Source organism: Cydia strobilella, chromosome 22 (assembly GCF_947568885.1).
Source record: "Cydia strobilella chromosome 22, ilCydStro3.1, whole genome shotgun sequence".
Classification (NCBI taxonomy): domain Eukaryota; kingdom Metazoa; phylum Arthropoda; class Insecta; order Lepidoptera; family Tortricidae; genus Cydia; species Cydia strobilella.
The window spans coordinates 1,094,242-1,121,800 of record NC_086062.1 but is presented as its reverse complement, the minus strand read 5'-3'; the positions used below and the strand labels follow the sequence as shown (position 1 = coordinate 1,121,800).

The window sequence follows — 27,559 nt, the reverse complement described above, 5'->3', positions numbered from 1 at the left end:
AGATATTTCCTTAGGGTTCTCAGTTTCTTCACTACGATTTGGTGGCCCATGAGGGGTATTGGTCACTCACCAGCACCGAGAAGAAGAAAGGGTGGCAACAGATGCCCAGGAAGCAGAAGGCAAGGTACGCGCCGTGGTAGACGAGCTCGGGGTCCCCGAGGACCCGCCGGGGGGCCTTGGACAGTGTGCCCTGGTTTCCCATGATGGACACGAGGTGGACGCCCTTCACCACTATCTGGAACCAGAGATTTTTTTCTTCAGAAATTTGAATTATATCTTCGCACCAGTGCAGATTGCGAGTGTTGTGTGTCGTGCCGTAGACAATACACATTAAACGGGTAGATTCAATTTCTTTGTCTACCCCCAACATTTTTGTGTAGTTTTGTGTCGTGTACTTATATCTTCGTCGACATTTTGCTGGGACGTCAGTCTTTTCGTGACCACAGCTGGTGCAACTCAGCTGAATCGTCGGATTTAAGGTAAAAACAATGAAATTGAAATTAGACCTGTTCATAGAATTAAATATGTGTACAAAACGCGAGAATTTAAAGTGTTATAAATTTGTATTTGTAGGACGTTGGTCAACTCTATACTAACTACAACACTTAACTAAACTTTGGTGGATCTTATTTAAGCATTTTTATTAGAGCGTACATGAATTACCGTACCGTGCGTGATGAATGGCTGAGGTTGAGCGAGAAGATAGATATTCCCCTTCTCTGTGTGACGGCATGTCGCAATGTACTCACCGTGAGCATGCCCAGGATCCACAAGGTCGGCTCGGGCCCGGCGCTGAATATGAGCCGCACGATGCCGCTGGCGAGCAGCGCGCGCACGCCGGACGAGCGCGGCAGCCACGTCACCAGCGCGGCGGCGCACGCGGACACGCACCATACTACCAGCGATAGGTGCTGGCCCAGTTCTGTCGATATTATCACTATTCAGGGGCTATTCCTTACAAGTAAACGATACAGATTTCTTTTTATAAAGAATAAGAAAACAGGTATTTTTTTACATGTAACAGTCTCCTTTCCTTGTGAGCCTTTTGGTCAGAAGTCTTTGTGCAACCGGTGCGAATACAAACGGCATTTTTTTTCTGGGACAAGCTTTATGTAGCTAATTAAGTCAATTAAACAGAGACTAGTAAAGTTCGTAGATTTTAATAAAACTAAGGTTTCTATTTAACTTTTCCCCCACTTTCCCCTACAAGTACCATACGACCACGATACGAGTATTCGTTGGGGTTAGAAATTCCAACAACGAAGTCAAGGTTACAAATGTTTCATCAATATTATATTTTAAAGGGTTAAAACGTATATTCAAACAATTTTACCGTTTTGATAAAGAGAACATGCGGTACAGACAAAATTAAAAAATCAGGATAAAGTAGTATTGACAAGTTAGCTTGTTAAAAAAGACCTGGGCCATTCTACCTTTCATTGTACATACGTTTTTGACACTTTTTCGTAAAAAGCATATTTTACAATACTAATACTTGGCCACTACTTTAATTTTCTGTTTTGTGATGGAGAAATAGGCTCAATTAGGCTATCGATCCCGATAGCTTCGTTCAATAAATAATTACTGTAAATATTCTGAATCAACGTAACTCAGTGGTCCTTGGCTGTATCCCGGTTATGTATGAAAATAAGGCATTTACCACTGCGTTACCATCTTTTTACTTTAATCAATATTAATATATGAACTCTGGTGAACCTGCGATTTGGTTCAGGTACAATTTGGGAATACAATTTTTATAAACGAATTCAATAACTATCATACTTTTTTCTGGCAATAGATTAATGGTCATGCATGCATGCATGGTGACCGCCTAGCATTTAAAGTTTCAGTGAAAGTGAAAGGAAGGTGAAAGTTTAACATAATTTTGAAATCATGCAAGGTGACTGAAACTCACTCTGAACCATCTGATACGCTAGAAAGTTAGCATGCACATCTAAATATAGTCAGAAACGATAGTTTGTACAAGATATAAAGGATATTTTTAACACTTAGCCATATTCCGTGAGATTGACTTATGTAGTTTAAGCGCGCGGTTGTTTTATTTATGCGATAAACGCAGCGTTAAATGGGATTGCGTTGGCCTTACACCCATTTTACATCAGATAATCTAATGACACTAGGTATATTGTTTTACGCGGTAAACGCAGCGGTAAGTGCGTTGTCATTTTTCCTACATTCCAATCCGTAATTACAATCCGTGAAGCCATTGAAATCAAAAAACATAGAAATTTCAATCGCGACGAAGGTTTTAAGATCTCATCCACATGGAACCCAGTCATTAGCAAGTGTAAGCGAAAACAAATATCGAAAGTTGAAAAATCGAATATTGTGTGTCGACCCGGTGACATCCCTAGTGCTCAAAACGTTCAAGTTAATAAACAAGACCAAGTGCGGGTAGTTCGAAAAACTCGCGCGCCTAGAAGATGTTGATGTCAACTTTAGCCAGTCTTCTCCGAGACCACGGGGACAACGCCGTCCTCGAAACGTCGGAGGTAAAAGTTAAAACTTTTTTTTACGCGATTAAGTCCCGTCGTTGTAAATAATAATGAGTAAAAATCGTGAAAGTTTAAATCAGTGTTCCTACATTCCGTTGACGCATGCGGTCAACGATGCGTTTATCGCATAAGACAACTGCGCGTTTATACTGAATGAATTGTACAAATGTAGTGAATAATCATTTAAGGCTGGCGTCCACTAGACTCGTCGAGGTGAATCGAATCGAATCGCAATAATTCGCCTTCCATACATTTACTATGAATGGTAAATTCGATTCGACGCGCCGCGGCTCTTCGTCAATATATAGAAGGCGAATTATTGCGATTCGCCTCGGCGAACCTAGTGGACGCCAGCCTTTACCAACGTATTTTCACGGAAACGCACGAACGGGTTATGCTATTTCATTTCAGTCAGTCTCTGTACAAAAAGTACCGAGGTTGATTGAAATAGGGTGACAGATACGAACGATTCCGAGAAAATACGATGGCCAAGGATTGTTCACTACATCTGTAGTTTTCTATGGGAGTAAGTCCGTTTAGTATGATCTATATATTCACAGAGTAGGACTAACGGTCGAAAACTCGAAAGCACAAAAATATACAGTTAAATACTACTTTAATAGTGAAGAAAGTTGGTCTGAAAAAAGTATCACTATGTATACATAGTTAGCAATATTGATTGTATAACATATAAAAGTATTTAAATAAACTTACTGGGGGTCTCTTCTTGAAATGGATAGAAAAAAGCAACGATGACGTTGATTAGAACAGCGAAGTTGAATAAAATCGTGCTCCATAAGGACATGTAGGATGACACCCAGAACAGAAAACGTTGGCCTGCGAACAAAATATATTTATTTAGCTTATTTTAGTTTTTATTCGATACTAACACTAGTAATAAGATTGTAATGTTTGCTAACCATGTATGGACCTTTTAGTCTGCAATAAATGATTGGTTTTTTTTTGATTTACATAACATTTTTCTAACAGGTGATCAGGTAATATTCGTAAATATAATTTATTTTTACATGTGTAAATAGTCATTTTATGCATTAGACGCAGTTTAATATCAATAACTGATGATTTCTGTTGCATTACGTGTTTTATTTTTATTAAAATCCACATTTTTCTTCCAAAAAACAGGCAACGAGTTTATCGAGAGATTGGCATTGTATTAAATATGATACATATGATTTTTCGAAACTGCAAAACCCTGTTTTATTTTTATATTCTAGTATGGTCAATAAGTGACAAAAAATTAAAAAAATATTAAAATTTAAAATATTTTCAGTCTTGCCAAGATAAGGGCTAATGAGACTCATTTGTCCGCTCCGGGCATAACCGTCCACCACCGCGTCCCAAATGGTTCTCCCGTAATTATCATGAACTGAATAGTGTAATTCTGGACGAACTGCCGGTAGGCCTCCAACGAGATGGAGCGACGACCTGGTGAAGGTCGCGGGAATTCGGTGGTTGCGAGCGGCACAGGATCGGTCGGAGTGGCGAGCCCTGGGGGAAGGCCTATGTCCAGCAGTGGACGTCTATCGGCTGACATGATGATGATGATGATGATGAATAGTGTATAACTTTTTGTGTTCAGTGAGATTTTTTAAGGAAACGTCTATACCTAAGTACGTAATGTTACCAACATACCAATACGCTGTATTTTTGTGACGGTTTCTGTTTTATCTCCTTAATTAATTAATAAGTGTTTCTGTATTCCAGGTATTTTCCATGGCTTACCTCTCAACTTCTTTTGCCATTTCATCTCGTAAAAGAGGTTGTCGAGACGGGAAAAGAAATCGGCAACCTAAAACATTAAAATATTATTTCGATATCTTTCATTAAAAATATATACATATAACCTTGTAGATTGTATAATTTTATATTTCATCTAATGAACAGCAATCCAATTCAATACATTTCATGACAATGCCTCGGTTATTACTGGGCTTTTTGTGGTTTTTACTATTGAGCATAAACAAAGGAATACTCAGACGCATAAAGTGTGTCTACCATAGTGGTAGGGTGAAAATACTAGTAGTAACAGTGACCTTGCTGCCCTGGTCGTCTCGCTCGGCGGTCTGCAGCACACGGTGCTTACTATCGGCGGGCAGATACTCGCAGATCTCCGGAATGGGGAATACTATCTGTTCCATGCTGCGGTCCGTTCGGACTATCTGTTGGAATAACCATTACAAAAATGTATAGAACGCATGTTTGTAAATATTTCACTAAGCAAAATCAGCTAATATACTTTTTTAATAATATTTTACTTACAAGTAACAAGTATAAATACTCGCGACTTACAAGTATAAATACTTGCAAGTAACAGGTAAAAATACTCGTAACAGGTAAAAATTCTAACAAATAACTAGTGTAAATAATTACAAGTAAACATCTAACAAGTTACTAGCCAGTAACAGGTAAAAATACTAGTTCCGGTACCTCTATCTGCGCGGTGTGAGTACGGTAGTACTGCAGCGCGAGCGCATGCGCGTGCGCTGGGGCTGGCGTGGAGCGCACCAGCGCGGCCAGCTCCTTGTTGTGGCCGGCCAGCTGGTGGCACAGGATGTAGATGTTGTGGCCCACCTGACAAACCGACACCACAGAATAAGTAATAGTATTATCATACAGAACGGCCACGCACCGCCCCGCCCCGCCATTTTTAAGCAAGCGAGAGCGGTCGCCCATCGTGTGCCATTGAGTGAGCGCGTGCTACGGCGCGTGCCATTCTCAGACAATGTCTCTGACAATGGCGCCGCGCTCACAATGACACAATGGGCGACCGCTCGCACAAAAGGAACAATGGCTTTTGTTTAAAAGATTATCGCCTTAGGTGTAAAAATCATTTGAGAATATGAAGACTATATTATTGACACTTCCGTCTATTGTTTTTATTTCATTTATTCGTTGTAAAATCATGTACATAAAATCAAAAAGGTGTTAGATACCGTTTTTAGGGTTCCGTACCCAAAGGGTAAAAACGGGACCCTATTACTAAGACTCCGCTGTCCGTCTGTCCGCCTTTCTGTCTGTCACCAGGCTGTATCTCATGAACCGTGATAGTTAGACAGTTGAAATTTTCACAGATGATGTATTTCTGTTGCCGCTATAACAACAAATACTAAAAAGTACAAACCCTCGGTGCGCGAGTCCGACTCGCACTTGGCCGGTTTTTTGCGGTCGAATAGACCGATGCGAGGCCGACGTGGTCTTCCACCTTGGTCTACCTAGAACGGCGCTTAAAAAAAGAAATCACTAGATAACTTACTTCCTTAGGAGAGACGCCTTGGACAGGCGCGTCGTCCTCAGAGTCGGAGTCCGCGTCCTGCGTCTGTTCCTGATGGAAGGCAGAGCACGCCACATCTACCTGCGGCGATCAATTATATAGCTTTTAATTTGAGTCTTGCTCATAGTAAATACATTCTATATTTAAATGTGCGCCTCAATCATCTACGCTACGCAGATGACATCGTCATCATGTCCGAAAACGCACATGACCTACAACATATGCTGGAAGAACTGTATGCCGCGTCGCTAAGTGTTGGGTTGAAAATGAATATGGATAAAACAAAAGTTATGGCAACAGTAGACTTATCCCAAAGCCCCATATCATTGGATACCCAACCTTTAGAACAAGTGACAGAATGCAATTATCTTGGACTGCAAATAAGGCTGGGGGCGGACTCGATGATGGCGGAGATCAGCCGGAGGATACAGATGGGCTGGGCTGCCTTTGGTAAACTGAAGAATGTGTTCCAGGCCAAAATACCACAATCACTGAAGACCAAGGTGTTTAACCAGTGTGTACTGCCCGCCATGACCTACGCTTGCGAGACGTGGACGCTAACGATGTGCGGAATGAAGAGGCTTAAGCGCAAAGAGCGATGGAACGCAGTATGCTCGGTATATCTCTCTGCGATAGAATCCGAAACGAGAAAATCCGGCGACGGACCAAAATGGTAGACATCAGCCGACGGATTGCAACGCTGAAATGGGCCTGGGCCGGACACGTATGTCGCAGAGATGATAGAAGATAGAGCAAGCGTGTCCTAGCGTGGAGGCCTCGCTCAAAAAGACCAGATCACAGACCTCCAACAATATGGGAGGACGACATTAAAAAGATTGCGGGCCCACTCTGGAGGAGAGAAGCAGCAAATCGGGATGCTTGGAGGAGTTTTGGAGAGGCGTATGCCCAACAGTGGGCGCATACTCGCCGAGGAAGAAGAAAAAGAGATATTTAAATGAATACAATTCATATTGATTAGTGTTTGCGCCAATTCTAACCTTGTGTACAACAGTTACATTCATTTAAATATCAGTTAATATGGAACAAAGGAAGAATAAATGGAATTACGCACAAGTAAATAAGGATATTTTTTTTGAAAATGGAGCCTCTGCTGAGTTTGACGAATAGACAAAATGTCCCGGTAAGGGCATTTATTTATGTGATGAGCACAGATATTTGTTTCTGAGTCATGGGGGTTTTCTATGTATTTAAGTATTTATCTGAGTACCCATAACACAAGCCTCCTTGGGCTTACCGTGGGACTTAGTCAAACTGTGTAAGAATGTCCTATAATATTTATTTATTTATGTGCATGGTACATTATCTTTAAGATGCAATAACTAGTTTTTAGGGTTCCGTACCCAAAGGGTAAAAACGGGACCCTATCACTAAGACTCCGATGTCCGTCTGTCTGTCTGTCTGTCACCAAGCTGTATCTCATGAACCGTGATAGTTAGACAGATGAAATTTTCACAGATGATGTATTTTTGTTGCCGATATAACAACAAATACTAAAAAGTACGGAACCCTCGGTGCGCGAGTCCGACTCGCACTTGGCGAGTTTTTAATTACCTTATGGTTCGCGTATAGGATTATCAATAGACGTTAGATGTAAGTTTTCAGGGTAGTCACGGAATAAATTTATCACTTACCAGCTGGCGAGGGTTCATATTATAAAGTATCCTCTCGGCATTATTCTCGGAATCATTTCTGCTCTCCATAATGGCGAGTAGCAATTTGGAAGCGTTGTTCTTAAGTTCCAACACTAGCTCCATCCTTGTCTTGCCAAGGGGGTTGATGTCGTTCAGAATGAGAGCGGTGATGATGTCGAGACCGTTGCTCTCGTGGGTCGCTATGCAGTTTTGGTTCTCGTGGCAGGGGCCTGCGAAGTAAATTAGGTACAATTAACCTGTGTAATAACTTCATATAATTAAATTAAAAACACAAACAATGAAAAGGATAAACCGATTTCGATACAATATGTCTGAGAATCGGCGCTAGAAAACCTGATTTCAAATAAATAAATGAAAACCCATCAAAATTGTTTTACCCGTTTAAGAGCTACGGTCCCACAAACAGACACACAGTACACACACACATATAGCGGTAAATCTTATTACACCCCTCTTTTTGGTGGGAGCGGAGGTATAAAAAGCTACGAAATACGAAACACAGATGTCGTGTTCTGGCACATATGGATGATTTTTCAACGTTTAGCCTGTGGTAGGTGTAGAGAGAGGGCCAATAGAGAGTACTCTCTCCAGGCGGGTGTTATGCCTGGGGACCGAAGTCCACTGAGAGTTAGTCAGAAGGAGTATATATAGTCAATGACATTTGAAACTTCGTAAGCGCGATGTAGGTTTCTAGATAATTGCGTTCTAGCTCCCTAACGCCATCTGTTAGATGACGTCGACAGTGGCAGCTAGTGGGGACGCCACATCAGCCCCCCTTTGAGCGGAGGGGTCAGCGACGACGTATGAAGCATGCAGCGAAACCAGGTGTGTGCTCGAGCCAGTGTGGCGAGCGAAGATGCTCAGAGTCACAGGCGAGCGGAGCTGTTTAGAGCCAGAGCGGCGAGCGGAGAGAGAGAGAGAGAGAGAGAGAGAGAGAAGTTGAGTGCCAGGCATGAATATTTACAAGATATTTACAGGATATAATACATATGTACAGATCTGTACAGAGGCATGCAAGGTGGCACACTCAGAGAGGAAACTGGTTTGCTGCGAGGCGGCGTCATCAGGATCTTGAGGTCTTCATGGCTGTCCAATGTCGGAAAGTCACCAATGTGGTAGGCGTAGAGAGAGGGCCAATAGAGAGTACTCTCTCCAGGCGGGTGTTATGCCTGGGGACCGAAGTCCACTGAGAGTTAGTCAGAAGGAGTATATATAGTCAGTGACATTTGAAACTTCGTAAGCGCGATGTAGGTTTCTAGATAATTGTGTTCTAGCTCCCTAACGGCATCTGTTAGATGACGCCGACAGTGGCAGCTAGTGGGGACGCCACAAGCCATACTCTTACGACGTGAATATGATCTCTAATATCGATTTAATTCTCAGTAGAAATAACATAAAATTTACAAATGAGTGATTTTTTTTTGTGAAATGCTCTTAACTACCCCAAGTGTTAGATTGTTACCTTGGCAATTATCCGTAAAGTGGGATTTACATTACGAAATTAGTGGCGTGAAATTAATTACCAACAGTTGCGGGTGTAATTTAATACTTTCGTAATGCAATTACACGTGAAACTGTTGGTAAAACTACTGTCACGACATTAATTTCAGGCCACTAATTTCGTAATGTAAATCCCGCTTAAGGGTTTCCAGCGTCTGGTTGATGAGCGCCGTGTTGCCTTCGTTGATGTACAGGCCCAGTAGCCCAGACCTCCGGTGGTGAAACCACAGATGCAGTCCAGGAACATGAGGGTCTCGGGAGACCAGGTTGTAGTGGGACTTGTTGTTTTTAGTACGTTGTTTCTGACCTTGGCAGTACTCCGCGAGGGTCTCCAGGGTCTGATTGATAAGTGCGACATTGCTCTCGTTGATGTACAGGCCCAGCAGTCCTAGGCCTCCGGTGGTGGAACCACAGATACAGTCCAGGAACATGAGAGTCTCGGGAGACCAGGTTGTAGTGGGACTTGTTGTTTTTAGTACATTGTTTCTGACCTTGGCAGTACTCCGTGAGGGTCTCCAGGGTCTGATTGATGAGTGCGACATTGCCCTCGTTGATGTACAGGCCCAGCAGCCCCAGACCTCCGGTGGTGGAACCACAGATGCAATCCAGAAACATGAGGGTCTCGGAGACCAGGTTGTAGTTGGATTTGTTGTTCTGATTGCGAAGGAGGTTCTGAAACACACATTCCAAATCAAATATGATGACCATTTATTTGTTAAGATATATTTTAATTTCTAAATACGAACAAGTTTGGGAACAAATCAAATTATTTTATTAAATATTTTGATTTGTGTTTTTTAAAGTAGTCACACTACTATATATAAATTAAAAACTGTAATAGATGTCATATATTAAAGAAAAAGTGACGAAGCCCTCCAGTGGTGAAGGCCGGATCCGGCCTTCACATCTATTACAGTTGACATCTATTACAGTTTCTAAATACGACTTTAAATCAATTATAGTAACGGTCAAAGGAGTGATTTTGCGCAGACAGATAAGATAACCCCAACTAAGAGATGGAGTATACAAGAAGGCTGGCGGTCATCACATATAGACACTCGCGTAGTGGGGTAAGATTATATTCAGTAGTACTCTGTGCTGCGTGTCATTTCCAATACAATTGCGTCTATGTGTCATGACCTCGTGCTCTTGGTAAAAGCTTCATGCGTCGGTTATTTAGTCTGTGGGTAAACGGGGTGGAATTTACTAATACCACTTGGAGGGAAAGTACTCTAAATAATGGAGATAGCAAATTACACTTAAAAGAAACATTCCTTTATTTTCGAAAATAAACAAAACTGCATTCAATGATTTAAAAAAAACCTGTACATTTCTGGCACAAATCAATACTACTTTCCTTCCAGGTGGTATTAGAAAATTCCATCCCGTATATGGTGGGTATCAACAAGTTAGATAGGAAGTTGCACCGACAGTAGCGTTATCAAGTAACATTGTGTAAACTTTTTTATATTAATAAACCAGAACATTCCGTCCATGAATCTAGTATAACTGGATCGGGCATGAGGGGTGGGGGGAAATGACCGAACGGGATAGTCTTATGTATCTTTCAGTAGCAGAGAAAGCGCTATTATTGTTTGTCCTTGTCACAGTCTCACATTTTTTTATTACTCACCGTAAATTTAGTATGGTTTATGGTTAGTATGTTTTTATTTTATTTTATTATAAACTGATCGGCGATTGGCCCTAGTCACACCTGATGGAAAGTGAAGACAGGGCCTAAGATGGAGCTCACCGGTTCAGTAACAGCCTATTCACTCTTGTTTTAAAGAGACCGAGGTCATATTGATCAGGGAATACAGATGGCGGGAGCGCATTCCATTCCTTAGCCGTCCGTACCAAAAAGGAAGAGGCAAAGCGTTTCGTCCGAACGAATGGAATGTGGACCACGAACGGGTGCATTCGCTCCCCGCGCCTGGATGTCCGATGATAGAAAGGGGAAAGTGGGATCAGGTCGTGCAGTTCCTGTGCGCACTCCCCGAAATGTATCCGATAGAACACCGATAGGCAAGCGACTCGACGGCGATGCCCAAGGCTCTGTATCCTTGCTATGGCTACAAATCTACTTGACCAATCATATTGTCGCATTGCGTATGTTTTGTCCCTCACGGGCGCACGCGTATAGGTGATCTATGTAATGCTAGGTCTATGATCCTGTCGCTGTGAGTATCTACTGTAAAGTACCAAATACCTGTAGGTCTGGGTTGTGGTTCTCGCAGAGCAACTGCAAAAATCGCAATATGGGTTTCATGACGGACACTTTAGCCGGTAGCACTTCCGAACTGCCGGCTTCACGCTTCTTCTCCGCCATTATTTCCTCTAGGACTGTTGTGCCTGTAGAACGGGTTATTTCTTACTAACTTTTGCCCGCGACTTCGTCTGCGTGGAATCAGTAACAGCAGCTATACTGTATCTTTAGGTATTTAAATAAAAGTAAACAAACAATTTGTAAATTTTTGTGTTATATGTTACCTACTTAATATACCTAATTATACAACTTAGTGTAAAAAGAGATTGATACTTGACTCCACAGTCAAACTAATTACAGGTTTGTGGAGCTTTGCTAAATTGTAATTTTTAACATTTGATTATAATAAATAAAATAATAATAACAAGTGAAAAAAAACACACTAAAACGTGACGTAATGGAACATTTTTTGGGGCATTTTTTTAAATGGCAGGATGGAGAATCCTGTCGATTCTGAGTAGAATGAGCCCAAAAATTGTGGCTCTGTAGTTACCGTGCGACATGGTGTGTATGTCGGAGTAAGCGTGTACAGCGCTCCCACACGCGCTGGCCACCTCCTCGTCCATCTCCTCGCCTACTACCAGCGGCCCGGGGGTTTTACCTGGAGAAACAACAAACATAACTAACTAGCTACACTCGAAGAGGATTTGGGTCAGTGACTCTAGGAAGTGTCCCTATTTTGTATGTCAAATACTTACTTACTTACTCGTTATTGTACAAAACAGAAATACTTATAGCACAGGATAAATAAGCAGTACAAAGGTTACGTATCCCTTTAAGGCGGTTCCCTAAGCCAACTGATACTGTCTCGCATGATAGATTTAAGATACCTACGTATAAGTATGTTGCTAATGCTATACCTACTTAACTGATTACTTAATTTTTAGTGTACCTATTTAGTTTAAGATTATTTTAGAGCGCACCGCCATCAAACTGTTTCACAGTTTGGCGAACATTAGATTAAGGTACTTATAATGTTATAAATCTTGTTAAATTTTTAATAAAAAAAGGCGAAAAATCTCCTTATATGATTATTTTTAAGAGACGTTGATATTCGTAGACGTGGAAAATATATATGTAGTTCTTGATTATATTATCTTTAATTTATAAGCTTCCGATACACAATGTAAGGCAACGTTTTTAAAATAAATAAAAAGCGACAAAATTCGATCAAAATTGACACTTGGCGCGCATGGTCTTTCCCGTTCTTTCTTGCGAAATGTGACATTGACCATCACTGGTGGTTATAGTATAAGATTAGGCTAGTTAACCTTGAAACAGAAGCACAGAATAAGTAGTAGTATTATAATACAGAACGGCCACGCACCGCCCCGCCCCGACTCGAATTACCTCGCCCCGCGACACCAGATTGATGGCCGTTTGCCGACTGCTAGGTACTATTTTTAAGCAACTTACACAATGACGCATGCCGCGTGTACAGACGTGCCGTTCACACATAGAAACGCAAGTGATTTTTGATGTATAGCGTGTCCGCCCTGTGACAGAAGGGTCATAGATAAGTACAAAGTAACAGAACATTACCGTTACCGTTAGTGAGTGGAGTGGAGTGCTTGAGTGTGTCGGCGTGGGCGTGCTGGCGCTGCTTGTCGCCGGTGGCCTGTCAATATAATATTACCGTTACCGTCAGTGAGTGGAGTGGCGTGCTTGAGTGTGTCGGCGTGGGCGTGCTGGCGCTGCTTGTCGCCGGTGGCCTGTCAATATAATATTACCGTTACCGTCAGTGAGTGGAGTGGAGTGCTTGAGTGTGTCGGCGTGGGCGTGCTGGCGCTGCTTGTCGCCGGTGGCCTGTCAATATAATATTACCGTTACCGTCAGTGAGTGGAGTGGAGTGCTTGAGTGTGTCGGCGTGGGCGTGCTGGCGCTGCTTGTCGCCGGTGGCCTGTCAATATAATATTACCGTTACCGTCAGTGAGTGGAGTGGAGTGCTTGAGTGTGTCGGCGTGGGCGTGCTGGCGCTGCTTGTCGCCGGTGGCCTGTCAATATAATATTACCGTTACCGTCAGTGAGTGGAGTGGAGTGCTTGAGTGTGTCGGCGTGGGCGTGCTGGCGCTGCTTGTCGCCGGTGGCCTGTCAATATAATATTACCGTTACCGTCAGTGAGTGGAGTGGAGTGCTTGAGTGTGTCGGCGTGGGCGTGCTGGCGCTGCTTGTCGCCGGTGGCCTGTCAATATAATATTACCGTTACCGTCAGTGAGTGGAGTGGAGTGCTTGAGTGTGTCGGCGTGGGCGTGCTGGCGCTGCTTGTCGCCGGTGGCCTGTCAATATAATATTACCGTTACCGTCAGTGAGTGGAGTGGAGTGCTTGAGTGTGTCGGCGTGGGCGTGCTGGCGCTGCTTGTCGCCGGTGGCCTGTCAATATAATATTACCGTTACCGTCAGTGAGTGGAGTGGAGTGCTTGAGTGTGTCGGCGTGGGCGTGCTGGCGCTGCTTGTCGCCGGTGGCCTGTCAATATAATATTACCGTTACCGTCAGTGAGTGGAGTGGAGTGCTTGAGTGTGTCGGCGTGGGCGTGCTGGCGCTGCTTGTCGCCGGTGGCCTGTCAATATAATATTACCGTTACCGTCAGTGAGTGGAGTGGAGTGCTTGAGTGTGTCGGCGTGGGCGTGCTGGCGCTGCTTGTCGCCGGTGGCCTGTCAATATAATATTACCGTTACCGTCAGTGAGTGGAGTGGAGTGCTTGAGTGTGTCGGCGTGGGCGTGCTGGCGCTGCTTGTCGCCGGTGGCCTGTCAATATAATATTACCGTTACCGTCAGTGAGTGGAGTGGAGTGCTTGAGTGTGTCGGCGTGGGCGTGCTGGCGCTGCTTGTCGCCGGTGGCCTGTCAATATAATATTACCGTTACCGTCAGTGAGTGGAGTGGAGTGCTTGAGTGTGTCGGCGTGGGCGTGCTGGCGCTGCTTGTCGCCGGTGGCCTGTCAATATAATATTACCGTTACCGTCAGTGAGTGGAGTGGAGTGCTTGAGTGTGTCGGCGTGGGCGTGCTGGCGCTGCTTGTCGCCGGTGGCCTGTCAATATAATATTACCGTTACCGTCAGTGAGTGGAGTGGAGTGCTTGAGTGTGTCGGCGTGGGCGTGCTGGCGCTGCTTGTCGCCGGTGGCCTGTCAATATAATATTACCGTTACCGTCAGTGAGTGGAGTGGAGTGCTTGAGTGTGTCGGCGTGGGCGTGCTGGCGCTGCTTGTCGCCGGTGGCCTGTCAATATAATATTACCGTTACCGTCAGTGAGTGGAGTGGAGTGCTTGAGTGTGTCGGCGTGGGCGTGCTGGCGCTGCTTGTCGCCGGTGGCCTGTCAATATAATATTACCGTTACCGTCAGTGAGTGGAGTGGAGTGCTTGAGTGTGTCGGCGTGGGCGTGCTGGCGCTGCTTGTCGCCGGTGGCCTGTCAATATAATATTACCGTTACCGTCAGTGAGTGGAGTGGAGTGCTTGAGTGTGTCGGCGTGGGCGTGCTGGCGCTGCTTGTCGCCGGTGGCCTGTCAATATAATATTACCGTTACCGTCAGTGAGTGGAGTGGAGTGCTTGAGTGTGTCGGCGTGGGCGTGCTGGCGCTGCTTGTCGCCGGTGGCCTGTCAATATAATATTACCGTTACCGTCAGTGAGTGGAGTGGAGTGCTTGAGTGTGTCGGCGTGGGCGTGCTGGCGCTGCTTGTCGCCGGTGGCCTGTCAATATAATATTACCGTTACCGTCAGTGAGTGGAGTGGAGTGCTTGAGTGTGTCGGCGTGGGCGTGCTGGCGCTGCTTGTCGCCGGTGGCCTGTCAATATAATATTACCGTTACCGTCAGTGAGTGGAGTGGAGTGCTTGAGTGTGTCGGCGTGGGCGTGCTGGCGCTGCTTGTCGCCGGTGGCCTGTCAATATAATATTACCGTTACCGTCAGTGAGTGGAGTGGAGTGCTTGAGTGTGTCGGCGTGGGCGTGCTGGCGCTGCTTGTCGCCGGTGGCCTGTCAATATAATATTACCGTTACCGTCAGTGAGTGGAGTGGAGTGCTTGAGTGTGTCGGCGTGGGCGTGCTGGCGCTGCTTGTCGCCGGTGGCCTGTCAATATAATATTACCGTTACCGTCAGTGAGTGGAGTGGAGTGCTTGAGTGTGTCGGCGTGGGCGTGCTGGCGCTGCTTGTCGCCGGTGGCCTGTCAATATAATATTACCGTTACCGTCAGTGAGTGGAGTGGAGTGCTTGAGTGTGTCGGCGTGGGCGTGCTGGCGCTGCTTGTCGCCGGTGGCCTGTCAATATAATATTACCGTTACCGTCAGTGAGTGGAGTGGAGTGCTTGAGTGTGTCGGCGTGGGCGTGCTGGCGCTGCTTGTCGCCGGTGGCCGCGGCCGAGGTGCTCGCCGCGAGGGACTTGATCTCCTGCTGTGCTTCGCGCATCTTGTCGTAAAACACCTGTCAATATAATATATTTCAAAACCGGCCAAGTGCGAGTCGAACTAGCGCACGAACGGTTCCGTACCATTACGCTCACAAACAGCAAAAAAATCACGTTTGTTGTATGAGAGCCCCACTTAAATATTTATTTTATTCTGCTTTTAGGGTTCCGTACCCAAAGGGTAAAAACGGGACCCTATTACTAAGATTCCACTGTCCGTCTGTCCGTCACCAGGCTGTATCTCATGAACCGTGATAGCTAGACAGTTGAAATTTTCACATATGATGTATTTCTGTTGTCGCTATATCAAACTATGCTGGCACCATCTGCTAAATAATTCGACCGGCAAACCCCATTTAAACCATGCGCAAAACCATGCTTAATCTGAATTTTCCTGTGTACTTTCGTAAAGATTGCATGACCGACCGCTGTGAAACAATTTAATTTTACCTACAGAAAACAAACACAATTACTATTGTAATTTTACAATACCTTCAGGAAAGATTGTGAAATTTCTCCATTTTGCAGTTTGGTGAATATACTCGATTGGATGGTGGGGTTGCCTCCTTCCAGTAACGCGATACCTAAAAAAGAGAAAATAGAATTTATTAAATTTGACGTTATTAGCTATAGTCCTAGAGAGTGTAGAGGTTTTTAAAGGGTCGGCAACGCGCAGTTAATAAAATAAAATAAAAATAAAAATGAAAATCATTTATTTCGGACCACAGAAATCCATAACAGGTTAGTCGAACATGCAGGAACTTAAAACTATGTTAGATACAATTAATTAATATCTGGTGTTGCAGGCGTCCATAGGCTACGGTGACTGCTTACCATCAGGCGGGCCGTATGCTTGTTTGCCAGCGTCGTGGTATTTAAAAAAAATAGTCATTATTAGAATAAAGAAGAATGCTAGCGGCGTCGACGATCCGGCGTCCGCCAAAGGAATCGTAAGGATTTTTCTTTTTCCGACTTAATCTGGTCCATATTCAACCAAATACAGTCAAGAAATTGAATTTCCGATCCAATTCGTACCTTGTTATGACAATGAATACGAAAGTTGCTAGATACCTCATACTATTACGAAATAAAATTCCTTGGCTGTACAATGAATAGCACCGAAAATGAATAAATTAGAGCACATAACGGATTTGGCTTTCTCAACGACGTCATATTATTATTCCAATTTCTTCAATTAAATTTCAAATTACAAGTTACCCTATTTTACTCACCCAACTGTATCGCCTCAAGGAAGATGGCCGGTCGGTTGGTGCTCTTGATGACCAGGTCCACCACCAGGTCCGAGGCCCCCTCGTGGTTCAGGTGGACTTGCACTTGCGCCAGGGTCTGCCCCGTCCGCATTAACACTTTAGCTGTATGTAAATTACGTGTTACAAGATTATGTGCCATATTGACAAATAATAGAAATACCTAACTGCAATAATAATTGACATTATTTTGAAACTTATCAGCGACTCTAAATGTGACGTTTTCAACCAAAAGGTACCACATTGTCGGTTGTCGATAAGGTTGATTTGTAATTGAAGCAATATGGAAATAGCGCCTTAATGACAAGCGACAATAAGTACCCTTTTGGTTGAAAATGGCACAAATAAAGACACCGATGGACCACGAGCCGTATCACGAAGCTTCGTGCACGTCAGCTATCGAGATCAAAGTATTAAATATATTTGTACCCGGGATCTAAACAAATAAACAATGACATTTAGTATCGAATATTCTCAACTTACTCGATTTATTTTCGGGCAGTTACTCAGATTTATTAAAATTTTATTTTCTTTCTTATAAACTTCAATTTATAAATTAAATAAACACATTTCGCTCCGTTTTATACAAATGCAAAGCCAATCAGTCTGCCAAACGTGTAAAAGCAGCAATAACATTTGAGTAACATCTTCATTCACACCGAGTAGATCGTCAGGCCAATTCGAACATACACTGATATCAAAATGACATCTAACTGATGTCGTTCAATTATCGTGCATTTCGCTCGTACTTGTTCGTACAAGTAATGGCGGGTCGAGACGCACTATAACTAAATAACATGTTCAAATATCATTCTAATGTCAGTGTATGTTCGTATTAACCTATGTGAATCTATAAAGTATGCGTTTAAAGCGTGAAAAACGAATGCGCTGGTAAAAAGGTTTTCAAAATAAGGTATTATCATATGACTCTTCCAGTCACAAGTGTTTTCAAACATAGGTAACTGAAACGGAAGTTACACAGCGTGTTGTGAAGCCATTCTAGTCTAACACACATGCATTTGAATATAAATGTGTACACTGGTGCTCTATGTTGCATACGATGGTGTGGCACAGTTTTATAAATGGTAAAATACTCAGATTCCATTTCCTAGGTAATTTAAATAATCCACTTTAAATATTATAACAATTTATTTAATTTGAACACTATAATAAATACATTAAAAGGGGCACTCAAGTTTTTTTTGCCGAAATTATCTCGACGTTTTTGAGTAACCAATTTTAATATATCGAATTTGTCTGAGTATCACAAGAGTTGTGCACCAAGCCGTGTAAGTTAATGTGGAGAAGACCGTCTACAAGCTCTTTCGTCGCTTCTAATTCTTGCATTTGTACACGTACTCCACTTGCAGAAGGTTGGTAGAGCAGGAGGGAAGCTCTTCCTTTCTAACTGTGTCTGATCGGAGTACGTATCCAAATACTAGTTCTTGCCTTATTTATGACGGGCTTCCCAAACGAAAATGTTATGTCGGTCTTCCCCACATTGACTAAATTCAATTCCAATTTCACCACATAATTGTCGAATATGTTTTTAAAACTGTGCCAGCAGTGCTGCTCGTGAAGCCTGTGATAGACCCACCTGATTTCTGCATGGTCTGATGGTTTTCTGCGGCACATGCGTTAAATCAAACAAAAATCGTCTCAACAATGAATTAAATAAGAACCAATGTCGTCGGGCACTTATTTAGCTATACACAGATTTCTATGTTATCACAGTAATTATTGCAAAGAAAGCCACAGGCGTAAATATACATTTTCTGAGCAAGTCAAGATTCTGAAGGCGAGCAATTGAACTGATTAGTCAAATTATTCAACAGTCAAATTCATTAGTTAGATTTTTCTATGCGAAAAAATACAATTATTGATCCTTATTATTTTAAAGTAAATATGGAAGTAAGGCAACATCAAATTAAGTAGCATTTAAGGCAAGGAAATACTCAAATATCGTTATAACTACGCCTGTGGCTATCATGACAAGTAATTTCTAATAATCATGATGTGCACGTTTTGAATGTTATCTTTCCACATTTTGATTTATGAATGTAAACTAATGTCCACTACACTATCGTTTAATTTCGTCCTGTGTTAACAAGGTGACGTCTAAACACTATTTCTAAATAACGTAATGCTAAATTTATTAGTAATCCCTGTGCTTGTCTAAGTGCATTTACTAAGAACATTTCTATTACACGAAGAATTTTCTGTTAGCAACAGTATGTTTTTGAGCGTATCGTGTTTAAATTTGTGGAATTTGATGGCATTTCGCCGGTTAATAATCGGTCGGTCGGTCTTAGTTAGCTGTCGTATCTGCCTCTTATTATTTGCACTATTTTACGCGAATTGAATTTTCATGAATGGCTCTCAACGATACGAGTAACTGCAGTGACTCATTTAATATGAGACCATAAAAATCCATGTAAATAACTACAATACGCTCTTATCAGGTAGATGTACGGAGTATTACTAATAGGGTAGTTGACACATGTTGAATTTTATATATAAATATATGGGAATAATAAAAACATTACACTCTCTTTTTTGGGCAGTTGTATAAAAAAGACCACAGTTTCGAAAAAAAACAAATTTTTTTTTAACTTTCAAATAGGCAAAAAATTACGGTACCATTCGATTCCTTACATTTTCTTAAAAAAATATTGTACAGCAACATTATACATAAACGCAATATTTCACCGACAAAATCGCAATTTTCTTGTTTTCCATACATCGGAACGGCTTCTAAGCAAAGTGACACAGTGACGTCACGATGTGTTGCCATTTGTGTTTGCTCAGTAAAGTGGCGATGCCAGACTGACCATCATTTGTCACCTTTGTTTTGCTCCCATACATATATTTGATCCCAAAAAAAACCTGATCGATTGATACCATTAATAAAAAATTGACAACTACCCTATTCCCTCTAACAATGTATATCCACATTATCCACTGTAAGTACAGTCTGGCAAGAAAGAGTAGAAATTAAAAAGTGGCAACACTGTAGTGTCGTCCCGTTTTTCTTAGATTGATTTGAAAGGGACGACACTACAGTGGTGCCACTTTTTCTACTCTTTGTTGCCAGACTGTAAGGTGTCTCACCCCCGGGCCCGTGCGCGGCGGCGTGGGCGGCGGCGGCGGCGCCGGAGGGGGGCGGGTGCGGGTGCGGGGGCGGGGGCGCGGGCGCGGGCGCGGGCGCGGGCTGGAGCTTGGGCTCGGACTTGCGGTTCACGAAGTACTGCGACAGCAGCTTATTGCGGAGCTGGTTGCCCTGCAACGTGACAATGTTACTAGTATAGCGAGTACACGCTCAAGATATTTTAATTTCAGTTCAAAAATAACACTTGCATTTATAATAAAAAAAAAAAAAAAAACAATCTTTATTTCAGAACATTCAAAATTCCATACAATATTGTTAGTACCATCGTTATAGCTATGTGTTAGTAAATACATTAAAAATAAAAACAAAACTTTTAACAATAAAATCAAAATCCAATAAATTTTAATAATGAATACAATAATATTATAGTATGGATTATCGCAACGAGTACGAAGGTCGCATAGAACGCGCGTTAAGTTATAGCGCGTGGGTTGACGGCTCGCCAAGGGTGTATTTCCTTTTTGGCGAAATTTATTTCGCCAAATTTCACTTGGCGACCAACTTTAAGCCAAAGTTTCGTTTGACAAACCAATCGTTGGCATAACCTTACTTCGCAACCATTTCATTTCCCAACCCCATACTTGCGAAATGAAAATGACGTACTAGGTTGGGATTGGTTAGGTTGGATTATGTAAATTTGCGAAATGAAATTTCGCCCAACTAAAAATATGGGATAAATAATTTGGCAACTGAAGGTTTGTCAAGTAATTTTCGCCAAAACATCAGTAAACCCTCGCCAAGTCATCGAAGTATAAAAAAAAACATAATGCACGCTTGTTGTTAACAAACCACCCGCAGACTGATGTTTTCCCTGTGTGGTGATGTGTAAAAGCACTTTTAAATTCACGAGTTCATGACTTATGACATTGATTGATTTTTAGGGTTCCATACCCAAAGGGTAAAAACGGGACCCTATTACTAAGACTCCGCTGTCTGTCTGTCCGTCTGTCACCAGGCTGTATCTCATGAACCGTGATAGCTAGACAGTAGAAATTTTCACAGTTTATGTATTTCTGTTGCCGCTATAACAACAAATACTAAAAACGGTATAAAATAAATATTTAAGTGGGGCTCCCGTACAACAAACGTGTCTTTTTTTGCGTAATGGTACGGAACCCTTCGTGCGCGAGTCCGACTCGCACTTGGCCGATTTTTTAAATTCTACCTAATTCACAAAACGTTTTTCATCAAATTAAACTTCTTGATGAAGTGATCAGGATTTTAAAACGCGAGCACTAAAAACTAGCTTTATATTTTTCATTGTACATCTGAGACTCGTTTCATGAACGCTTCTACAAAAAAAAAAACAATTCCGCTAATTTTACGAGGGCAAAAGCCCTGATGTGGCGCTCGAATCAGTTGAGAGGAGGGACAAGAATATCATCAATAACAGCAATCTGACGAATGCTCGACTCCAAAGTCTGGAGCATCGTCGCAAGGTTGCCAGCCTGTGGATCTTTTACAGGTTACATTTCGGAGAGTGTGCCGAGGAACTGCACAACCTTATTCCTCCGTCCCATTTTTACCATCGGTCTACAAGACAAACGGCACTCCGGCACCGCTTCATGGTAGGAACTCCAAAAATACGCACGAAGCGTTTTGCTTCCACATTTCTTATGCGAACTGCCAAGGAGTGGAACGCCCTGCCCGAGTCTGTGTTTCCGCGTGAGTACAATCTGGGGCTCTTCAAGGCAACAGTTAATAGGTATCTCCAAAGATAGATATAAGTATCTCATAGGTAAGCGTGCTCCACCGTAGACCGCATCATCACTTACCATCAGGTGGGATCGTGGTCAAACGCCTGCCTATACATCATAAAAAAAATATCCACTAATCCATACTAATATTATTAATGCGAAAGTCTGTCTGTCTGTCGTCTGTCTGTGTGTTACCTCTTCACGCTTAAACCGCTGAACCGATTTAGTTGAAATTTGGTATACAGATAGTTTGAGTCCCGGGGAAGGACACAGGATACTTTTTATCCCAGAACTCACCCCTCAAGAGGGTGAAAAGGGGGGTGGAAATTTGTATGGGGAATCAATAACCGCTGAACCGATTTAGATGAAACTTGGTATGGGGATAGTTTGAGCTGTGGGAAAGGAATGTGTGTGGGAGGAATAATTTTATCCCCGAAATCATCCCTTGAGGGTGTAAAAAATGGGTTGGAAATGTATAGTGTGGACCAATTTGGGGGTGAAAAAAGGATGTATTAAAAAGCAGATTTGTTTAAGAATTAAGGTACCCAAATCACTAATTCCACGCAGACGAAGTCGCGGGCAAAAGCTAGTATTTTATATAATCAAATCTTTCCGATTTACGAAAATTGCCAGTAAAGTAAAGCAGCGTTACTTAAATGACGTATATGCCGCGAAGACACGGTTCCCAGGGGACATACTTTTTTTGCCGGTTTTTTACCTTATCTCCATATTCAGGATCGACAGCCATCATCTCCCTCAGAGTCCGCAGCACTTTCACACACAGCGTCTCTTCTTTCTCCTCTAAAAGCTTCTCCGTATGACGAATTAGCCTGAAAATATTATTTTGAAAATAAGTTTTAGAGGAAACTGGTTTGATCTGCTTATCACATTGAAAATATAGTTATTTATGCAAAAAGAGAGGAAAATTGGTTTTTCTTGCGAGTGTTTATTTTGAGTCCCGAGAAAGCGCAAGATTCTATAATTGAATTCTAAGTTAGAATCTTGAGCGTGGCGAGGGACTCAAAAACACGAGATGTAAAATAACTTTGCTCTCGTGTTGCACACATAATTTTTCACCTCAGTAGTGAGAACATATTAAAGGTTAAATGTATTTCGAATTACACAGAATAATTCATAAACAAAAAAAAATTGTAATCAAAGTATGAAGTGGCAGTTCATGGCCTTCACTAAATTAAAAAGTTACTTTGTTTTACTCCCTGGAGTGACGAAAGTCGCACTTTCCTCACTCCAGGGAGTGACGAAAAAAGGGCTTGTTCGAGCTGCTGAGGTGAGAAACTGTTTTCATTATTTGTAAAATACAGGGTCAAGTGATCAACAGCTTGCTCATGTTGTAAAAATTTGTAATGCAACAACCAGATCGATCCTTCTCAAAAATTGTTTAATTATATTGGCTGTACTCAACGAGCAACAAAAACGTATCGATTCGTATTCATAGCCCGCGTAAAGTTAATTAGGCTTTATTTTTATTATAGCATTCGTTAATTCATCGAAATCGGCTTGTTAATTTAACCCTTAAATGCATAATGATGTATATATGCATCGTATATTTGATGGTCCGTGGCTCAATATGCAGCTATCCAAAATCACATTTATTACTTTTATACAGCATGACACATCTATTTCAATTTATTAAAAAGTTATACAAAAAATCATGCATTTAAGGGTTAACATTCTAATAGAACATACGATAATCTCAATACCAAAGATAGATATAACTCCGTAATAGATGGATACAGTCTAAGGAAAAAACGTGCCTCGAAAATCAAGAAAATTTGATTCTCGTTCAGAGGGCGCTACTAGTTTTGGCCTACAGTCGTATAGATGGCGTTGACGGTTTCGTTTGTTATTTAACAATTTTAACGCATATCAGTGAAAGAACATGGGTCAAAATCATAAAAATAATCAATGCAAATAAAAAAAAACATTTATCTATATTTAAATACATTCTATCGTATTTTTATAAATCTTCATTTTTAGTTTTAAAGTGTGTCGACAGATGGCAGTGAATTTACTGGGGTTACAAAATTTACTATGACAGTACCGCTCTAGTATAAGTTACTCTATGCTCAATACATACGTACCTACACAAACTGCCAATGCCAACATACAGTACCGGTCAAAAGATTAAGTTCACCCCTTGTTTTCGGTACATGTGAGTACTTTTGTGCGATATTTTTTTGCAGTTCGGATGTCGAAATTTGTTTCCAACTGATCCGTTATTGTTTCCAGAGATGTTTTGATTTTCAGACACAATTTACGTACATTTCTAAACAGATTAGCTCATTCCCTAAAAACTTATAGGCATGATGGCAGATGTTCAGCCATGTGGCCGCGCCACTTTAAAAATATAGGTACAATCCTAAAACCTATGTCGGTTACCTTAGACTGAGAAACTGAAACACTTTCTTAGGCAGATAATATGGATTCATGCGCACACACTTCGGACACTTTGGGTATCTCCACCGACGCAATTCGTTGTGGTTCTAATAAGATTTTAGGGAATGAGATGTTTAGAAATGTACGTAAATTGTGTCTGACTAATCAAAAACATCTCGAGAAACAATACCGGATCAGTTGAAAACAAATTTCCACATCCGAACTGGAAAAAATTATATCACAAAAGTACTCATTTGTACCGAAAACAAAGGGTGAACTTAAACTTTTGACCGGTACTGTAAGCCCTCCGTTATGTAATTGCTCAGTTACGTAGAAAAACTATTACGAGTGCAGGGTAATTTTCTCAAACATGCTATGTAATATTGATATTACGTTCTTTATATGAGGCTGGGAAGTATCACGTTTCAGGCGCGGCTAGACGAGAGGTCTGTAATGAAATTTCATACAAAGTTGCAGGCCTAGGCCAGGAAGTGGCTTTTTTTAAATTTCTATTTTACATATAATTGTGGCACAGCATCATGGCATTCAGCCAATAAAAAAAAACTATAAGCAATATTTGCTTTTTGGTTCGTTTATGACATTCTGCCAATACGCCTATTAAAAAAAAACTATATTTGATTGATATATATAGTTGGTCAAGCAAATCTTGTTAGTAAATAAGAACAAAAAAAACTATACTCATCCTTTTCTTTTGGGTGTTAGTACTAGTGTAAGACAAAGATAGTATGATTCTCTCTGTCTATGTTTGAAATAAGACAGTCCTTTGACAAACTATATACCTATATTAAACGTTTGAGAAAAGCACTATACATACATCGGCGTGAAAACGGGTTTTCGGCCTTATAACTATATCCGGCCGGCAACCCCTTCCTTCCCGGCCTCTGTAGTAATGTACTATTGTCAATGTACCTGGATATAAAGATGCCTCTCGTATTTTCCTCAGCAGCTTCGCCTGGACTAGTGAACAGCAAATGTGGTTTGTACAAGATGTCCACTAGCAGTGACAGCTCGGCTTGTAAAAGTGGCCGCAGTTGCTCTTCTAGCAGTGCGACAATTTCTTGCAGACCTTCCATTACCGATCTGTCGTTTTGTAGGTTCGACTATAAGAAAACAGTAGTATTCAGTTATATTGTAAATAGGAGCGTAATTAAAAAAGTTGGTGGCGAACACATAATTAATGTCATTACCTTACCATTACCATTATTTTACCTTTTTTCCGACGTTTCTGCTAGGTTGCACTAGCTGTGGTCACGGAAGACTGACGTCCAAGCAAAATGTCAATTGAGATCTTGATAAACAACACTAAACTACACAATATTAGTTTATATAAATGACCCGGTAATGACATTAATTATGTGTATAAAACGCGAGAGTTTAAAGTGTTATATTGGTGGCCGACGTTAATATAAAAATTACTGATATCTAACACGTTTTTTTTTTGCAGTACACCAATGCAATGTTTGAATACAGAAATCATAGTTAAGACAATTACATCTTTCTCTTATTTATCGAGCGAGAAAATGGGTTGAAATAACATTCCGTCTAGGTAAAACTGAAGACTTATCAGGCATCTGTGTAAGCTATCGAGTTCTACACAGAGACAGAAGTGTTGCGTAATATTATAGTTTACTAAATCGTTGTATAATGAAATTTTCAGTTCACTTTGAAATGTCATAAAAAATCAACATTAAAAGTCTGCCATTATAGGACCTTTATATCGTTAATGAAAAATGTGAAGGGTCTCCGGTAAGCTCAGTTCTCCATACAAACGTAGTTCCGCTCTCATTTTAAAACGACTAGCTAGATTGCTCTGAAACTTTGTACTTACAATAGGATAAGGTACATCTATGTCTGCAATTAGTTTATGTAGCTTCAAATATCATAGTTAAAAAAATACAGCGAATTTAAGTTTTTCATACAAAACTTGTTTTAGCTTTATTTCGTTTGTTTTATAAACTGGAGCTATATAAACTAATTTCAGACCTAGATGTACCTGCAAAGTTTCATTACAATCCAACAAGTAGTTTTAAAATGAGAGCGGAACTACGTTTGTATGGGAAGGTGCAATTCGGCCGAGCTTGCCGGGGACTCAAGAAAAAAAAAACAGTTATGTTAATGGTCACCTGAGAAGCCATTTTCTCTAGTTTGGAGGTTTTGGAGGCGAGCAGCCACTTGCTGGTCTGTCGGGAGAACTGCGCCACTTTCTCGAACACTGCCTGAATCTTGCCTTCCAACTCTAGAGGTATGGCGATGCTGCGGGATTTAGCTGAAAACAAAAAACAAGTTTTTGTAAATATCCATTTGGTTTTGATACTGCTTGAACAACGAAACCCTCATAGATCTGACCGCTTTTTACCAAACTGGCACCAAAGCTCGCACAGTTATAGTCTGCACCTTGTGAGCGGTCGCCTATAGTGTTCAGACACAATGGTACACAATGGGCGACCGCTCGCACAAAAGGAACAATGGCTTTTGTTTAACAGATTACCGTCTTAGACGAAAAAGTCATTTGAGAAGAAGCATACTATACCTAGTTAACTTTGTAAAAAATACTAGATACATGCTGCTATCGTTAACTATGTTATTCAACATGGTACCTCTAGTTTTCATCATTAATCATTAGACCAGCTCGACGGTACCAGCCGACCCCGAAACCCCAAAATTGTGTTAAATTCTAGGTTAATCCGACAACGGGAACTGGTTCACATCTTGCATGCCCTCCATGCAGTCAACATTTAAACGGCTAATGACTTACCGACTTCGCTAAGGGTCCGGATGCACTTCTCCACATTAAGCTTTTGAGGGGGAGTCAGCCAGGGGCACTGGTAGATGCGGAAGGTGGTTTGAAGAAGCTTCACGAAGATTGACTGCCGTGTCTGGGTGCATAAATAAATATGAATAATTATGGATCCCCGGCTAGCTCGGTTCTCCATACAAACGTAGTTCCGCTCTCATTTTAAAACGACTAGCTAATTTGCTCTGAAATAACATACATGCACATACAATGACATGAGGTATATCTATGTCTGTACTTAGTTTATGTAGCTTCAGATACCATAGTTTCAAAATTACAGCGAATTTAAGTTTTGCATACAAAACTTGTTTTTGCTCTATTTCGTTTGTTTTATAAACTGGAGCTATATAAACTAATTACAGACCTAGATATACCTCATGTCATTGTATGTGCAAAGTTTCATTACAATCCAACACGTAGTTTTAAAATGAGAGCGGAACTACGTTTGTATGAAAAGGTGCAATCTCCACAGCCTACATAAAAAACAGCAGCAGCAGTCCTAGCTCTATAAAACTTGTACTGCTGTCTAGTGTCTTCTATTCAGCTTGTGGTTGATTAAGGCTAGGTTCA

At 41.6% G+C, this 27,559-nt stretch overlaps 1 protein-coding gene across 1 annotated transcript in view; it reads right to left on the bottom strand.

Moving 5' to 3' along the window:
* The window catches only part of LOC134751567 (inositol 1,4,5-trisphosphate receptor), a 143,404-nt gene that overhangs the window by 17,399 nt on the left and 98,446 nt on the right, over window positions 1-27,559 (bottom strand). The window contains exons 36-54 of the mRNA XM_063687027.1: window positions 26,951-27,071; window positions 26,319-26,461; window positions 25,105-25,295; window positions 22,496-22,607; window positions 20,114-20,191; window positions 16,876-17,074; window positions 16,136-16,227; window positions 15,522-15,660; window positions 11,741-11,848; window positions 11,191-11,333; window positions 9,473-9,653; window positions 7,461-7,690; window positions 5,791-5,889; window positions 4,965-5,108; window positions 4,571-4,696; window positions 4,260-4,326; window positions 3,231-3,353; window positions 750-922; window positions 71-235 (exon numbers count right to left, since the gene is read on the bottom strand). Of these exons, the coding sequence (XP_063543097.1) occupies window positions 71-235; window positions 750-922; window positions 3,231-3,353; window positions 4,260-4,326; window positions 4,571-4,696; window positions 4,965-5,108; window positions 5,791-5,889; window positions 7,461-7,690; window positions 9,473-9,653; window positions 11,191-11,333; window positions 11,741-11,848; window positions 15,522-15,660; window positions 16,136-16,227; window positions 16,876-17,074; window positions 20,114-20,191; window positions 22,496-22,607; window positions 25,105-25,295; window positions 26,319-26,461; window positions 26,951-27,071 (2,634 nt within the window). The remainder of the gene's footprint in view (window positions 1-70; window positions 236-749; window positions 923-3,230; window positions 3,354-4,259; window positions 4,327-4,570; window positions 4,697-4,964; window positions 5,109-5,790; window positions 5,890-7,460; window positions 7,691-9,472; window positions 9,654-11,190; window positions 11,334-11,740; window positions 11,849-15,521; window positions 15,661-16,135; window positions 16,228-16,875; window positions 17,075-20,113; window positions 20,192-22,495; window positions 22,608-25,104; window positions 25,296-26,318; window positions 26,462-26,950; window positions 27,072-27,559) is intronic.